The 18,142-nt window shown below is 37.0% G+C and overlaps 1 protein-coding gene across 2 annotated transcripts; it reads right to left on the bottom strand.

The window, feature by feature from the left end:
• Positions 1–1,689: 1,689 nt before the first annotated feature.
• On the bottom strand, positions 1,690–11,952 carry SPIC (Spi-C transcription factor). 2 transcript variants are annotated; one of them, XM_043562317.1, is made up of 6 exons: positions 11,845–11,952; positions 10,138–10,163; positions 9,259–9,355; positions 8,206–8,318; positions 6,627–6,735; positions 1,690–3,334 (listed from the first exon to the last, which is right to left on the bottom strand). In XM_043562317.1, the coding sequence occupies exons 2-6, from the start codon at positions 10,138–10,140 to the stop codon at positions 2,907–2,909; spliced, it is 750 nt and encodes a 249-aa protein (XP_043418252.1). In that variant the 5' UTR covers positions 10,141–10,163; positions 11,845–11,952; the 3' UTR covers positions 1,690–2,906. The 2 variants fall into 2 exon arrangements, with proteins under 2 accessions (XP_043418252.1, XP_043418253.1); XM_043562318.1 differs by having other exon boundaries at positions 9,259–9,352; positions 11,845–11,924.
• Positions 11,953–18,142: the final 6,190 nt, after the last annotated feature.

Here is an 18,142-nt window from a genome sequence, read left to right as displayed (position 1 = left end):
ATGTAAGTGTGAGAATATTTAGCATCCATTTTATATTATAAAGTCTAGAGATTAAAGAAAAGATTTCAGGCGCTGTCCTTTAAAAATCAGGAGCTGACGGGGTGCCTGGGTGGCTCAGTCAGTTAAGTGGCCAACTTCACCTGGGGTCATGATCTCGGGGTTTGTGAGTTCAAGCCCCTCATTTGACTGTCAGCCATGGCCTGCCTGCTTCAGATCCTCTGTCCCCTTCTCTCTCTGCTCCTCCCCCACTTGTTCTCTCCCTCTCTCTGTCTCCCTCTCTCGCTCAAAATAAATAAATAAATAAATAAACCTCAGGAGCTGAAAAGCAATGAAAAAGAATAAATTCCTCTTACATCCAGCAACACTGATGCACTTCATAAATATTATATTGAGGAAGATGAAAGCAAATGCAAAAGAGTACACACTGTATGATTCCATTTACATGATGTTCAAGAAGGTGGGCAGATCTTGGGAAAGGAAGTGAGAGAAATTTATGAGATGTGGGAAGCATTCTTAATCTTAATCTAGAAGATGGCTAAGTGGGTGTATGCATCAATCTATGCAGGTAAAATATAATTAATGCTGCCACATTAATGCACTTTACATGCTTTACAAATATATGTGTGCCAAATAAACCAACAAATTACTCATCAGTCAGCCTTTAGGTAAGTTTTGATTAAATATTAATAGAACTTATAAATCTATAATTAAATATTAATAGAAATGAAGCTTCATGACAGAGAAAACCATGTCTGTTTCACTTAGCACTGGATACCTTCTCACTGGAGAATTTAACTGAGCCTTTCAGCCAGCTGACAGTGATAAGATGAAGGATGGGATACCATATACCCGGAAATGAAGGAGCATGAATGGAGCCTAACAAGTATCTCTACCCTGTCCTTCAGTGATGGTAGGGAGTAACACCTTGTTTGAAATAGGGCACATTTCACACAATATATAGAGGTTTTAGTCTTTGAGCAACTGGAATGAGCATGTCTTCATAAGGACCTACTTGTAAAAATGGCCTTTGGTCAACCCACTTTGGGTAAAAGGCAGAACCCAGGTTTCTGCCCAAGAGAAAGCTACTTTGTAGAACAGTACAAAACACAGTTGGAGCTGACTGGGGACTTCTGGGGGAGAATTGTCAAGATGAACCCCTCAAGCTGGCATTGGGTGTAGGAGGGACTATGGAGAGAAGTAAAATGTTGATGAGATTTTAGTAAGTTGTTGACTGAATGATCTGTATAGTAAAACCTCTTCACCATTTCCTCTTTGCAATCTCTGGTAAAATTTATGTTTTTTACTAATTTATAGAACATATTTCTTTGTAGGAGAAAGCATAAATGCTGGATCCTACCTTTAAGGTTAACACTGATTGAAACTGTTAGTCCATTTGGGTTGCTATAACAGAATACCATAAATCGGGTGGCTTACAAACAACAGAAATTTATTTCTCACAGTTCAGGAAGCTGGGAAGTCCAAGATCAAGGCACCAGCACATTCAGTGTCTGGTGAAAGCCTGCTTCCTGGTTCATGGGAGGCCATTTCTTGTTGTGTCTTCACAAGGCTGCAGGGGCAAGGGAGCTCTCTGAATCTCTTTTATAAGGCACCAATCTCATTCCTGAGTGCTCCACCCTCTGACCTAATTACCTTTCAAAGACCCGCCTCCAAATACCATCACACTGGGGATTAGGTTTCAACATATGATTTTTCGGAGGACACAAACATTCAGTCTATAACAGAAGCCCAGACTACACGTGGAGATGGCCAATATCGTTAGCCTTCATTTAGTCACTCTGGGTCTGCCATGTTCTTAATCCCTGAGGGATGAAAGGCACCAGGAGGACACAAAGAAAAAGGGAAAATCTGCAAATCAAACAGGGTAGGCTTCTGGAAGCTCTTGGCCAGCCAGCTGGGCCCTGTTGGCCTGGACTGAAGGTGGCCCAAGCAGTCTAGGAAGGTCTCCTATGTCGTGGAAATACAGATGGGTATGTATGAACCTGCCAAGCAGGAAGTAAGAAACAGGGTTTCTTCCCAGAGTTTCTTTCTTCTTCATTACTGATGGGATCTTGAGAATAAACCATAGCTTTCAAGTCAGTCTTTCTAAATCCTCGTTCCTCCCTGTATTTATTTGCTAGTCTCTATTCTTTAACAAGTCTATTTTTTTTTTTTTCTTTTCTTTTTGTCCAATTGTTCCAGTCGGGTCTTAGCTGGGCTAATTCAAAGAGGAGGTCATGTTTCAAAGTTGATCCAGAAAGATGACAAGGCAAGATCACCTCCTTGTGGCTGAGTGGCAGGATAACAAGAAATGTTAGCTCCTGGATCTACCCTAGGGGAGAAACGCCAGGAAATGATTTGTGGGAAGTGTAAGCTTTGGTGTTCTACTATCATTAAGGTAGATGGCAGTTTCCTTAGATCCTTAGATCATTTCTTTAGTGCCACATAAAGTCTGAAGTGCAGAAAAAATATATAGTTTTTAAAGTCATGAGTATATTTTAGCATGAAGACTATTATATGCAATTATTTTATTTTGTCACTAAAGCCATCAGATATATATTACAAGTGATTTTTTTTTTGGCTTGAGTGTATGACAGGAAAACAATGTTTAAATCAATGCGTCAAATCATCTCTACTAGCATTGTTTATCTAGAAGAATTGCATAGACAAAAGTAAGAGCAAGGACATTTAGTCTATGCTTTCAAATGGGACTTGGTCATTTAAACTTAAATCTGTTTACTGGCAGATTTTTTTTTCATCATGACTATAGAGATTATATGTTATTTAAAAGAAACAATGAAGTTAATTGTTTCTTCCTTTTCAGTGTTTGCTTTAAGAGAAAAATCCTGAAATTGGTAGGGATTTCAGGTTGGTAGGATGTCAGGAAATCATGAAATGTAAGAGAAAACTTAGCAGTCAGGGTGGCTTAACTCATGGTAATCAGCATATGTACAATTATAATTTGCATTCCAGTTACTGAGGCTGAGAAACCCTTGCTCTGGCTGAACATATGGTGAGTAGAAGATCTCTTTTTCTAAGAAATAAGATGGCGAGAGTCTTTGGAGAATAGCTTCACTGAACTGGTAAGTTAGTTTTCTCCGGATTTTCGTGATTTCCCCAGTTCTTCCATAATTCCTCAGTGCTCTGGCCATTTTCTGGTAAGTCATGGTCTTCCGGTTACCTTTTCTTTTCCCCCAAAGTTGGGCAAGTTTTTCTTTGTTTTTTGACATAAACTGAAAGATGCCTTTGGTTTTATCTACCCACTGAATACAAGATGCCATCTCAGGATTACACAGGGATTCATGAAGGTATTCGAACAGTCGAAGCTTCTTCCTGCCTAAAATGGAGAACAAATATCATACTTCACCATGGCTATGCACAAAGAACATACTCAGGAAAGGTTTGTTGAGTGACTATAAAATTCAAAGCTGCACTGAGTCTTGAAAGTCAAAGGTCTATTTGGCTTATTGAAGTTTTAATTGGACCTTTCTTTGTTAGAGATATTGTAAAAAAATTTTATATTGTCCATTACTAGAAAAGGGAAGGCTGGAACTTGACCCAAGTCTCTCATCTGTCATGTGGTCTTTCTTCAGCTAAATCTTAACTACTGGTTTTATGTCATATGCTAAACTTCCTATAGAACAACAAAACTGAGCAAAATTTAGTGGTTTTAAAGAGAAGCCTCAGAAGCCCTTTTCAGAAAGCAAATCATTTGAAAGGGCTTTATTCAAATGAGGTAAGTCAAATGAGGTAAGGAATGTGAATGTATTTTGTAAAATGCAAAACAATATTCAAATATAAAGTAACATTAGTGACATTAATAACAAAGACTTAGTTAAAAAAAAAAAAAACTCTGGGTGTGCACAGTTGCTTGAAAAATAAAGAAAATGCCAAAATATCGTTATGACATTTGGACATCATTTATGAGCAATGACAATGGGCATCGTGATGTTTTTCGTTGCTGTAAAATAACATGGTACAATGAGAGTTTTTGTCCCTTTAGGAACACAGCCCTTTATATTTTAGAATTTCTAGATAGGAAACTTTAGGAAGATTTGTCGTGATTTTTGTTCTGTTGATTGTATCTCTTTGGCCTATGAGAGAACCAAGGGGACAGCCCATGTTGTGGCTTCTGAGTTGTCCTGTAAATACCATGCTTCACCAGATCTGTCAGTAGCTGAGATAGCTATGGTCAAATTTCCTTTTGCTCTAGATAGAGTTGAATAGTGGATACCCAAACTGCTTTGAACAGCCTCTCGGGAGTAATACTCTTATACCAGTCATCATTCATCCCAAAACCTCAAAAGTTTTTAAGATTATCTTTTTGAGTTATATTATCTTGAATTTACAAATTGAGAAATGAAAGGGACTTACCAAAAAACACATCATGAATTAAAGTCACAGCCTTAAACAAACTCTGTCCCTTATCTGATGGTCAAATCCATGATAATGGATGCTCATCTTTTAAAATTTGTTTTCAATTTTGAAAAAAAATGTTTAAATTTTTGTTAAAAAAGTATTTTGTGGGGGCACATGGGTGGCTCAGTCGGTTGAGCGTCCGACTTCAGCTCAGGTCATATCACAGCTCGTGAGTTCGAGCCCCACGTCGGCTCTGTGCTGACAGCTCAGAGCCTGGAGCCTGCTTCAGATTCTGTGTCTCCTTCTCTCCCTGCCCCTAACCCACTCACATTCTGTCTCTGTCTCTCTCGAAAATAAATAAACACTAAAAAAAAATTTTTTTTAAGTATGTGCTCACAGTAAAAGATTCAATCAGAAGCACAAAGTGAAAAAAAAAAGCACAAAGTGAAAGTAAAATTCTAGTCTATCCTACAGTTTTTAAATTCAAAAAAATTTTTTGCATATAAACATATGTATAGCCTTTAAAAATACAAGTGGTATCAAAGTAATATGCCCTTTTCCAATGTTATATACCTTAAATTATATCAGAGAATATAGAAATTAGCTACAGATGGGTAAAATACCCAACTGTTGACAAATGGCTACTTCCCAGGATATAGCATGGGAAGAAAGAAGGAACACTTCTACTTATTCTTTACGTATTTCTGAATCCTTTCTACTTTTAATCATGTGCATTGTTACTTTTAAATTATGGAATTAAATGGGATTAAGACAAAAGAATGTACTCTAAAGTTCTTTATCAACACATATGATATGCCTGCATGCCTTTTAAAAGCTATGTGTTCTGTTTTATGCATGTACTATTTTTCTCTGGATAATAAATGCCCAGATTATTTTGAAATTTCATTCTGTTTCAAATGTATCCCTATTTCAAGCGGAAGATGAAACTTGAAAAACAGAAGATGGTGAGTAATATGTCCCATAATGGCAAAGCTCCACAACATAAAAGCATCAGTGGAAAGACATAGGCTTTACACCCTGGAATGAGTTAGTTTAAAAAAATAATAGTGACTAGCTAAACACCTGCACAGAAGTAGAAGTGTAATTCTCCTTATATTAAATTACCACCATAGTTCAATATCCAGTACCAATATTCAGTGATACAGATTTATTTTCTCTGTGTGATTTTATGCATTATTCTTTGCTGGATTAGATTATAACTGAATATTTAGAATTTTATTATAGGATACAGTGTACAGTATTCTAGGATGGAGATATAGAAACAAAACTAGTTTTTCCAAAAAAAGCTCATTTAAAATAATTTAGTAACTATGATAAACCATTTTTTAAAAATTTCATCATAAAATTATAGTGCATCTTACACATTTCTGTTCCTTATACACAGACAAATGCAGTGGGTAATTTCCATTCTTTTACTACAACAACAACACACACACACACACACACACACACCCCTATGGTATCTTGAGAAATTATCCAGTGCCAGGCTATGAGCATAATGCTTTACATAGGCTTTCATTTGATTTTTACAGAAATCTTATGATTTATTTGTACAATTACCATTATTTGCCTTTTGAATGAGGAAACTGTGGAACAAAAGGTTGAGTGATTTTCCCAGGCTCATACAATTAACCCATAGTTCACACTCAATCACTGAGTTACATAGTCCCTAAGAGTCAAAAGATGGGAACATTTAAATTTTTGATAGTGCCAAATTACCTTACAAAACTTTGTACCAGTCAATCTACACTGCCTCCAAAATGTCAGCGGCTACTATCCTGCTTTAACATTTTGCCCATCTGTTAGGTGAGATCATCATCGTCTGAAATTTATGAAATCAAGATTTCAAATTTATGAAATATTGAATTATTATGGAACTTCATTTGCAGAAAACTTAACAGAGAAGACAACTTTTACACCAAGGCCTTTACAATTAGAATAAGATTGCTAAAACAACTTATGGAAAAGTTCCTCCTTCTATACCCCAAATATATACACATTATTCTCGAATGCAGATTTATTTGAGTGAAGCAACACAATGCAGCTTCATAACATTTCTATGAAACAATAGGAAGCCTCATCCAAGGTGAATGGCTTGGAGTGGTTCAGTCCGTCACATGTGAATTCTTCTTAATCACAATACGAGAATATTTTGCAAATGCAATTCTAAACTCAGATATGAAATCCCTTTAAAGCTGCTTTGAAGATTTGGTTCTTTTACTTATAAAAGGAGTAATGGATCCACATACCTTTTCCTCCCTTTTGATGGAGAACAGCAGGTTGTACCAGCTGGTTTTCAGGGATGTTTGGCAGAGATTGATGAATATTTCCTTCAAAATAGAGGTCCGCAGCACTGTTCTATATAAATAATGCAGCAGATGTTAAGCGGGACTTTCCATGTGGCCCCCAGTTGATGGCTAAAGTTAAAAGCTGGGGACAAAAAGACTGCTAAGAATCTCCCAAATTCTAACAAGCACTATTTTCAGTTGCAGCCAGTTATCTCCCAGGGCAGAACTAGCCTCAAACCCACATAAAGAGAGGACCAAGGGATGCAAAGCAATCTTTGGCTTTGTGGGGACTTTCATATCATACCCTCCTTATGAGAAAAAAGAGGGTGTTCCTTCCTTCCTTCTCCCTAAAAATGCCCAGCCAGAAAGAAAAATTTTAAAGAATTATTAGTAGAAATTGAAGTGCCCACAAAAAAGGGAAGATGGGCTTTCCATTCCTCTGTTGGATGCTGGGCAAGAGACACAGAGAAAAAGATGTCAGCCAAGGAAGGGCAGAGCCAAGAGAGGGGACAGGTGGAAGCAGCCTGAGGTGTTACCATTACATACGGCAAGGATATATAGGTCTCCTCAGGTTAATTCAAACTCCCTCTTCAAAGAAATGTCATATGGAGAGGCCCTGACAGAACTTACAAGGTAAGAAAAAGGACATCTGCTATACAGCATGGTTGAAGGGAATGACTGGGAAAAAAAAAAAAAAGAAAACCATGTCGCATTTACACCCTACCACATTAAGACTGCTGGCATTAAGAAAACAACACAAAAGAACACATGTATGGAGAAATAGATGATGGGGACACTTCATTTGCAGGGCACACTACTACAATATCCATGAGTTGATCCAAAACATCTAACTAGCTCTAAGCCTGGGAAGGAAAATAGAGAAGGTGTCAGGGTGCCTGGGTGGTTCAGTTGATTAAGTGTCCGACTCTTGGTTTCCTCTCAGGTCATGATCTCATGGTTCCTGGGTTTGAGCCCTGCATTGGGCTCCATGCCAGCAGCATGGAGCCTGCTTGGGATTCTCTCTCTCCCTCTCTCTCTGTCCCTGCCCTGCTTGTGCTCTTTCTCTCCCTCAAAATAAACAAACTTAAAAAAATAATTTAAAAAATGAAAATTTCTTTAGAAAATAGTGGAGGTTGATAGAAGACTGTAGGTAAAACCAGTGTAGAGTAAGTTTGGGCTTTGCCCTATGGCATATAGGGGAACCATGGCTTTTTGCAATTTTCCAGATGGACTAAAGAGTAGCAGTAATGTGAGAACCCTAAAAATACATCTTTAGAGAAGTCATTCACACCCTCTGATGCTGGGTGAAGAGCAATGATGGAGGACAGTTTCCTTCTTGACAGCACTGCTGAAGCTCACCCCATGTTGACTCTCAGGGTCACACCACTGATGGCTGTGAATGTTCTCACAGTCTGTGCTGCCTCTAAGCTGGGTTTCAGCTAGCATACACCAAGTGAAAGGCAGGACTGAATAGGGAATTTGCCTGTGAATAGGGAATTTGCCTGTTACTGGGGGGTGGTCTCCTGGTACATGTACTCACTATTACTGTTCTCCAATTATAGACAGGTTCCTCTGCAGGCAGCATACCATAGCAGTTGGAATTCCCTCTGATATGAGAGCAGTGGTTGATGAACGCCAGGTAATTTTTGTAATCTAATTTAAAAACAGAGACAGAAACTGAAAAAGTCAAAGTTTATGATTACACACATGTGCATGTATGCATATATGCTTATGTGTGATTGCTCTATCATGTGTTTTCTATCACTTTGCATTTCTTTTTTTAAATTTAATTTATTATTTTTTTTAATTTACATCCAAGTTAGTTAGCATATAGTGCAACAATGATTTCAGGAGTAGATTCCTTAATGCCCCTTACCATTTAGCCCCTCGCCCCTCCCACAACCCCTCCAGTAATCCTCTGTTTGTTCTCCATGTTTAAGAGTCTCTTATGTCTTGTCTCCCTCCCTGTTTTTGTATTATTTTTGCTTCCCTTCCCTTATGTTCATCTCACTTTGCATTTCTTTACATTTATTGCATTGTGCTGGTATCAGAGATCTCTTTTTACATGTCCCATTTTCCCTTAGTAGAGTATGTGTTCCTTGCAAGTAGAGATCCATGATCTCTTATCTTGGTACTGCCTGCAACACCCTGCATAAACTCGGTAGGCAAAATACCTGTATCTCACCTACACTATCTTTCTATAGTCTAGAGGGCGATGGGTGAGGAAGAATAAAAGAATATTTATTCTTCTGATTATAATATCTCTTGCATGGAAAGTCTATAAGATAAATTAGAATAACTGAAAAGTCCACTCTGAACAGTTAAAATTATCAATTAGATAAATATCAACTAGATATTTTTAATAGCAAATAATTATATGTGCTAGTATTTCTATGTGGAATGTCATTCTTTACATTTTTATATATGACACTTTAAATTTACTTAGGCTAGGTAACCCTGGAAGCTTTCTGCCTTAGAATTAATCCTAGATGCACTAGGTAAAAATGGTCTTCTCTGTTCTGGTAATTATTATTTGTGTCTGACTAACAAGCCATTTGATATCCCAGTGAAAGAAGGGGACCGACATCTTTACCTGGGGAGTATGGAAGATCTCCGGTTGAATGTTGCCTCAGGACCTCAAAAGCATCTTCAAAGGCTTGACCCAGCTTGTCTTGTTCAACACAGGCCTGCTAGAAAAATGGCAGAACTCTCGAGTTTTGAAATTATCAATTGAACTTAATTTTTCTGTTATAAAGTAGAGTTTCTCACCCACAGCACTATTGACATGTTAGGTTGGCTAAGACTTTGCTGTGGGGGGGCTGTCCTATGTATTGTAGGATATTGAGCAACATCCCTGGCTTCTACCCACTAGATGCCAGTTAACACCTCACAGTTGTGACAATCGAAAATGTCTCAGAAATCACCAAATATGCCCTGGGAGACAAAATCAACCCTGGTTGAGATCCACTGCTCTATAACATATAGTATTTAGAGAACAGTACTCATTCTATAGCATAGTATTTAACATTCTTGTAAAATTTTAGTAAGGAGTTGTATAGCAGAAGACTGATTTGGAAAAAGGGATCAGGCATATATCTTTAATGAAAAAATCTGAATTGCTGCTTAAAAATGGAATGTTCTTTGTCAGACTTCAGCTCAGGTCATGATCTCATGGTTCGTGGGTTTGAGCCCCGCATAGGGCTCTGTGTTGACAGGAGCCTGCTTCAGATTCTGTGTCTCCCTCTCTCTATCCCTCCCCTGCTCGTGCTCTCTCTCTCTCAAAAAAATGAACATTAAAAATAATAATAAAAAAATGGAATGCTCTTAATTTCAAAAACATGTCTCTAAGACCTAAAATTAAACTGTCTTGCAAACCATTTCACGCCCTTATAATCTGAACCATATATTTTATTTTCCAAATGGAGGATGTTCATCCTCCAAATCACCCAAAGATTTTAAAATGCCAACTTACCATGCTTCATTAATGAGTTTACGATTCTGAAAAAGATTAATAAGTAAAAAGCAAAATTAATAGTGTCTCTATTTCATTTGCCTCTGAATTAAAGGATCTTACTCAAAATATTTCCTGAAAATACCTAATGTAAACCAAAAGTACCATCTAAATTTTTTTTAATTTAATTCTGAACAAAATTTCCTACAAACTTTTTTTTGCTCTTCTATCATTACAAAACGTTTTAAATGTGAAAATAGCTAAATAGAGTTAATTACCTAAATTGCTTAACTTACAAGACAATAGGAAAAAACTCAATATTTAACTATTTCAATATTTCAACATTCTTTTAAGAGTTAAAGTATATAAATTATCTTAGCATAGGTGTCCACTTATAACAGTGTTGTTGTTTTTAGATCTTTCTGGTGTCAGCCTAATGAGAATCTGGTGAATGATAGGCTTTTTAGCTCACAAACTCTGGACCTACATTACAAATAAAATTTACCCTGGGGTGCCTGGGTGGCCCAGTTGGTTAAGCGTCCGACTCAGATCAAGATCATGGCTCAGATCCTGATCTCAGAGTCGGTGAGTTCGGGTTCTGTGCTAGAGCCTGCTTGAGGTTGTGTCTCTTCTCTCTCTGACCCTCCCCCACTTATGCTCTGTGTGTGTCTCTCTCAAAAATAAATAAACGTTAAAAAATGGAAAAAAAGCAAATAAAATTTACCCTATGAAACCCATCCAACGACTTTCTGAAATGGTAGAATAGGAACCGTGCATGGCCTACTTTCTTATCCCTGTAAGTTAGATTTTGTTTTAAATAAACAATGATCACACAGACCCACATTAAATGTTCTTTTTAAGTTTAAATTCTATAGAACTAAACACAAACAAATCTACATAACAAGAAAGAGTATGTGGTGGGTCCAACATTGCTTATCATTTCATTTAGCACAAGCAACTGTTTATACAAGTTGTTAATATTTACCCTGCAAACATAGTGAACTTACTCATTAACACTGAAGAATACAGAGATAATATAATCTAACACTATTATTATATACATGTATCAATAATTACATCAATATAATATGTCAAACATTGGAATTCTATTCAGCTCTTTGAAATCACTATATCATGTCAGTTAAAAGAAAACATGAGAGGAAAAGTGATAAAAAAGGTAATTATACGAGGTGATGGAAATGTTAACTAATCTTATCATGGTAATCATTTCATAATATACATGTATGTCAAATAATTACATTTTACACCTTAAATTTATAAAATCTTATATGTCAATTATATCTCAATAAAGCTGGAAAAAAAGACAGCTTCCCAATGTGGGAAATGCTGAACAATTTAACAAAAACTAAAAAAAAAAAAAAAAAATCCATAAATCACTGGGTTATGATTCCTAATAAATATTATCAACATATGTATTTTTAAAGACCAGTAAATGACTTTCAATTAATTATGCCTCAACTCATAAGCACCAAAGCAAATACATGAGTATTGTATGACTTTGACAAAAATACTCCACAAAATTATCACAACTATTACAACTAAAGTTAAAGTAGCAAACCAAAAGGGAAGAAAAAAGCTTGAAAACGTTATCGATCAATGCAATTGCTTGATATTTCTTATATCAGAACAGTCAATGAGAAACGTTAGGTCAAAGGAGAAATTTAAGTTTTCACAAGGTATTTTGAAAAACAGAAGCTAAATACTTACCAGGAAGACACTTCAACCCTCTGCAAAGATGTTTCATTAATATCGGGATCCTAAGACAAGACTGTCAAGAACTCACTGGCAGAGTTGCATTAAATAGCTGTTTTTAAGGAAGTGCTACAAAAGGGGATTTTTTTAAAAGATACAGTGTCCTCATGATTTCTATTTCATTATAGGCCAGAGGCTATTATTTTGAAGAGACACATAAAAGTTCATATCCCATGGGCTGAAAGCATTCGAACAAACCCCGTGAATCTTCCGCCAGCATAAATTGAGTCTCCTCTGGCCCCCTGTAGCCCCACTGGAAATCTCTGACCTGCACAACTCTCGTCCATCCTTTTTTTATTCCTTTTGTGTCCCCCCTGATTCTAGACCCTGTATTGCCTGTCTTGCCTGGACTATAAACAACTTTCACTCTGGCCTTCCCAAAGTGGTCTCTTTCCTCTCAAACCACTTGACTCATACTGATTGCCTTACTTAGAGATATTAAAGGCACAGTCTCTTGCCCTGGCATTCAAGGCTCCTCATTCTAACCTTAGCTTTATTTATCACCATTCATTTAGGAGAAGGAAATGAAATTCAGGTTGTAGCCTTCTCTCCATACCTAAATCCAGTAGGGCCTCCAAAAAGGTCAGGAACAGCTCCTGGGTGGTGATCCGGTGATCCAGGATACACTTGAAGCTCCTGATCTGCACAGAGGTCCAGTTCTCTCATTTAGCCAGAAGTTCTATTGGAGATGGGTTTTGGTGGCTTTGGTGGAAATCATGGGGTGCTCCTCCACCTATAATGCTTGCTTCCCAGTCCATTCATGTGCCCCGTTACCCATTCCATTTTACCTATCAGAGTCTGATCTAGCATCCACGTGTACCAGGCAGAAATAACTTTCCCGTCTGAAGCACGTGTCTGCATCACCCTTCCCTAACTGTAACCTTCTGCCATTATAACAGATATCACATTTCGCCAGGGGGAAAACCACCTAAGAATTTTTGGTAAACCTTTTGGGTGGAGAGATTTTCTGTTTTGCATGGTTGGAATCTGAACTCACCTTTGATATGGGACCATTGTTCTAGACCATCTACTTTTTTTACTCAATTTGTTATGCAAATGTAAACACACATCTCCTCTTCAGAAATGTAGATGTTATAATAACAAGTGTATAAAACTGTAATCACTAATGTTGATGAGGTTTTAATCTGTACCATTTCCATGTGTACGCCCTTTTGTGCCATTTTGTTCCATTTGATTTATTTTTTTAACAAGTATATATTTCTGAGCTTTTTTCTCTGCTGGACACTGTCCTGTGTCCATGGAATATAGCCCTGAACAAGTTATAATGAGAAATGATTTTTTAAAAAAGCAAACTAGACATGTATTAGATAATAAATACTAAGAAAACGATAAGAGAAAGGGTATAGAAAGAGTATGTAGTTGTGATGAATGATCATGAAAATCCTCTGGGGAGGGAATGTGTGAGAGCTGAAATCTAACAAGAAGAAAGAGTGAGCAAAAGAAATGCAGGGATATAAAGTACTGCCTGGCGGAATAAACAACAGGTGCAAAGAACCTTAGAAATGAAAGCCATGGGGGCTCAAGCAGAATGAGACTGGGGACTGAGAGGCAAAGTTAGAAGGTAGGAGGGAGGGTTCAGATGAACCCAAATGTAGAGCTAGAAGAACACACACACATATATATACATATATATATGTATATATATTTCAAAAGAATCTAAAAATCATACATGATAGTAGTTGCCTGCTTAGCCCCATTTTACAGATGAGGAATCTAAACCGAGGCTCAAAGACATTTTGTGATTTTTCCTAAGGTCCAATTGCTAGTGAGAGATGGGCTGGGCTGGGTCTAGATTTGGGCCCAGATGACATCATGAACATGCTCTCAGCCGCCATGCTGGAGGCTTGTGTCTGCACTTAGGTTCCATTTGACCAAGGTTCTCAGTCGCCATGGCAGTTTCCATAGCATCCAGCAGATACTTCTAGCTTGGTATGTATTTGAAATGGAAGGAAAAATAAATGAACTTTCTAAGCAGGTATTTTCCCACTGGTGTCTCCAGAGTTTTATTCTGCAAGATATTAATAAATGAACCCATAAAAAGTATTGAGTAGAAGCAAGTTTTGCTTTTTAGCACTTCTTCAGCCAGGCTCAGTCCATAGAGCATGCAACTCTTGATCTCGGGGTTGTGAGTTCGAGCCCCATGTAGGCTCCAAGTAGAGCCAACAGACCCAAGTTCAGGAGTTCCTGCTATAATGTATTTTTAAAGCCTTATTTAAGGTCCAAGTATTGCTTCTTGAGACATTTATACCTAATACAAACGCACATACACAGAACATCTTTTTCAAGGTGGACATTAATGTTTCCTTCAACCCCAGAAGTGAACTAACAAGGGCTCTAAAGAAAAGATTCCTAGTCTTTTGCAGAAGTTCATTGTGCTCAGTGGTAACTGAGATTATTTTAGAGAATCTTAAGCAACAGATGTTCTGGAGTCTAAATCATATGGTGCCAAGCTTCTGATGGAAGATTGCATTTTCTGAGAATAGAGAGCTTCAGAACACAGGAAAAAGGAGACTAAATTCAAGCTCTTATCATTACTTCTAATTAAATAACTCCATTGTTCACTTCCTCAAAAAATTAAACATAGAACTACCATATGATCCAGTAATGCCACTGCTAGGTATTTAACCAAAGAATACAAAAACATTAATTGAAAAATATATATGCACCCCTAGGTTTATTGTGGCATTATTTACAATAACCAAATTGTGGAAGAAGCCCAAATGTCAATCGATAGGCGAATGGATATAGAAGATGTGGTGTATATATACAATGGAATTTTACTCAGCCATAAAAAAAAAAAATGAGTTCTTGCCATTTACAACAACATGAATGGATCTAAAAGGTATAATACTAAGTGAAATAAGTCAGAGACAGACAAATACCATATGACTTTACTCAGATGTGGAATTTAAGAAATAAAACAAATGAACAACGAAGAAAAAAGACAAACCAAGTAACAGACTCTTGAGCATAGGGAAAAAATTGATAGTTACCCGAGGGGAGTGGGGTGGAGGAATGGGAGAAATAGGTGATGGGGATTAAGGAGTACATTTGTTGTGATGAGCCCCTGGAAATGTTGAATCACTCTATTGTACACCTGAAACTAATATAACTGTATGTTAACTCCTCTGGAATTTAAAGAAATAATAATAAAAACTAAAAATAACTCCATTGTTTAGAGGATTAAAGAACTGAGTCCTGAACTTAGATCTCTGAAAACCTAACAAGCAAATAATATTGCTAGACTGTGAAGAAGATGCTAGAAAATTTCTTATGTCAGAGTAGGAGAATTCACAGAACCACAGATCATGAGACAAATAGCTAGCCTTCGCTCTTACTTTAATAATTACTTGCACAGATTATTCTTCGAAATTTATTGACACTTGCTTTGTGACCCAACATAGGGCCTTATATTGATGAATACTCCATTTGTATTTGGAAGAATGTATATTTTGCAATTATTGTATATAGTGCCTCATAAATAAAATAGAACCAGTTAGATCTGGTTCATTGATAATATTGTTCAAATTTTCCATATCTCTACTGCCTTTTTCTTTGGCCTGCATATTTTATCAGTTACAAAGATTACAGAAGATTACAGAGTATACAAAGAGTAACATCCAACTATAATCACAGATTTGTCTATTTCTGCCTTTAGTTCTGTCCATTTTTGCTTCATGTTTTTTGAAGCTCTATTATTAGATGCATACTCATTTGGAATTGTTATGTGTTCTTGATAAATTGAGTCTTTTATCATGATAAAATTTCTGTATTTCATTTTGGTAATCCTTTTTTGGTAATCCTTGAAATCTAATTTGATATTATCCACACTAGCTCTCTTATTTATTTATTTATTTATTAAAAAAATTTTTTTAATGTTTATTTATTTTTGAGAGAGAGAGAGACTGAGCATGAGCAGGGGAGGAGCAGAGAGAGAAAGGGAGACACAAAATCTTAAGCAGGCTCCAGGCTTTGAGCTATCAGCAGAGACCGATGAGGGGCTCAAACTCACGAACTGAGAGAACATGACCTGAGCCCGAAGTCAGTCCCTTAACTGACTGAACCACCCAGGCGCCCCACACTAGCTCTTTTATCTTTTTTACTTTTGACATGTCCAATCTGTCTTCACATTTAAAAGTATGTCTTTTTAAGCAGCATGTAATTGGGTATTGCTTTTTTTTTTATACAGTTTGACGATCTCTGTGTTTTTAGTGTTTATCCAATTGAGTAATTACAAATAGTTAAGCTCAAATCTGCCATCTTCCTATTTGTTTTCTATTTTTCCTATTTGTTTGTTCCTCTGTTCTTTTCTTTCCTGCTTTCTTTTGTATCAAACACGCATTTTTATTATTTCATTTTATTTCCACCATTAGCTTTTTATATTTTTATTTTATGTTATGTTTATATATGTTATGATATGATATACTTCTATAATTTATTTTTTGTGATTGTTCCAAGGATTACAATATGCATTCTTGATTTTTCAGTCTATCATGAGTTACTATTATACCACTTCATGTATCATGTAAGAACCTTATCACAGTACCCAGTGGACCCTTGAACAACACAGGTTTGGCCTGTGTAGGTCCACCTATATGCAGATTTTCTTTGATAAATACAGTACTATGTTATAAATGTATTTTCTCTTCCTTATCCTTATGATTTTCTTGATAACATTTTTCTTTTCTCCAGCTTTCTTTATTGTAAGAAATACAGGATATAATATAAAAGGATATAATATAAAAGGATATAATATAAAAGGATATAATATAAAATATGTGTTAATCGACCTTTTATGTTATCGGTAAGGCTTACTGTCAACAGTAGGCTATTAGTAGTTAAGTTTTGGGGGAGTCAAAAGTTATGCGTAGATTTTCGACTACACGGGGGTGTCGATACCCCAATCTCTGTGTTGTTCAAGCGTTAACTGTAATTTAATTTACATCCCCTTCCATCTTTTGTGCTAAACTTATATATTTACTTCTATGTATGTATAATATATTATTTAACCTCACAATAATGCTGTGAAATGGCGTTACTATCCACGAGTTTTGATTCTGGCTCCATATTTCCCATCTGTGTAAACTTGGACAACTTACCCTCTCAGTTTCCTCTCTGTAAAATGTGGATAATGATTTTACTCATCACGCAGAGTTATGAAAATCTGAGTGAATCCATGTAATATACTTTTGACAGCCCTGACATTTAATAAATGCTCAACAAATGTTAGGTGCTGCTTTGTAATTATCCCCTGTTCTTTTTGAAGAAACAGAGGCTCAGGGAAGTTAAGGGCCTTACCCAAGCTCACATGGCTAGTAAGCTGTAGAGGTGAAGATTTTCAAACCAGTTCTACCCAACTCCAACCAAAGGCTTTTAACCATTTGACCAGACGTTGCTTCCTTATCTACTACAGAGTGAGACTGAGACAAAATGAGAATGAGAATAAGAATTCGATAATGGTCAAAGGGCTCTTGAGAGGTTTTATTGAGATAGTGCAGAAGAACAGTAAACATGCACTATGGTAGCTATGCCATCACCAAAACCATTCATCTCCTCCCACATCTGGGTCTTGTAGCCTAGCTGGAACTCAAACTCAGGTCTTCCCTTGCCGTGTGTGGTGCCTCTTCCCAGCAACGGGGTTGCATAAATATTCCGCACAGGCTCCATGTATTTCCTGTAATTAATTGCTTCTATCAAAAAAAAAAAAAAAGCTCCTATCAATGTTCATACCAATGGAGGAAACTCCTCTGATACAAGACTAGTAAAAGAACTACCCAGCTCGCCAGAGAAGAAGAGACAACAGATCTATGCTCACGGTCTCTGTGGGGCATTGCAAAGGGGGGGGATTTGTTATCCTGTGTTCTAAACCATGACTGACCCTGTGCAAGGGCACTCTCTCTAACAACCTACTGGTATACCTGCTGCATCCTAGGCAGAGAGAAGTGAGCTAAACCGCAGCTGAATTCTTAATACATCCTTATTCTGATCCAGAGAGCAAGTATTCCTCTTCACTTCCGTCCTTCTGGCTTCAAAAGCTTCTAAACCCAAACTACTCACTGGCCCAGGAAAAGGGAAGAGTAACGACCCCTCCCTCCTCTTACTGGGGTCTTCATGCCTATTTTCACTTTCTAGTTCACTAGGAAGATAGGCTAACAATTAATTCTGCCTCATCTCTAGGTCTATCTCTCTCTCTCTCTTTTTTTCCTAGCAATTTGTGAGTGGTAACTCCATG

The sequence above is a fragment of the Prionailurus bengalensis genome, chromosome B4 (genome assembly GCF_016509475.1).
Source record: "Prionailurus bengalensis isolate Pbe53 chromosome B4, Fcat_Pben_1.1_paternal_pri, whole genome shotgun sequence".
Lineage (NCBI taxonomy): Eukaryota > Metazoa > Chordata > Mammalia > Carnivora > Felidae > Prionailurus > Prionailurus bengalensis.
Note: the sequence above shows the minus strand (reverse complement) of the source record. Positions and strands in the feature narration are given on the sequence as shown.

Coding starts and splice junctions, on each gene's coding strand:
- SPIC (XM_043562317.1), bottom strand. Junction 8,319..9,258: donor AGATCTTCCATACTCCCCAG/GTAAAGATGTCG, acceptor TTTTTAAATTAG/ATTACAAAAATTACCTGGCG. Junction 3,335..6,626: donor CCATCAAAAGGGAGGAAAAG/GTATGTGGATCC, acceptor TCTCCATTTTAG/GCAGGAAGAAGCTTCGACTG.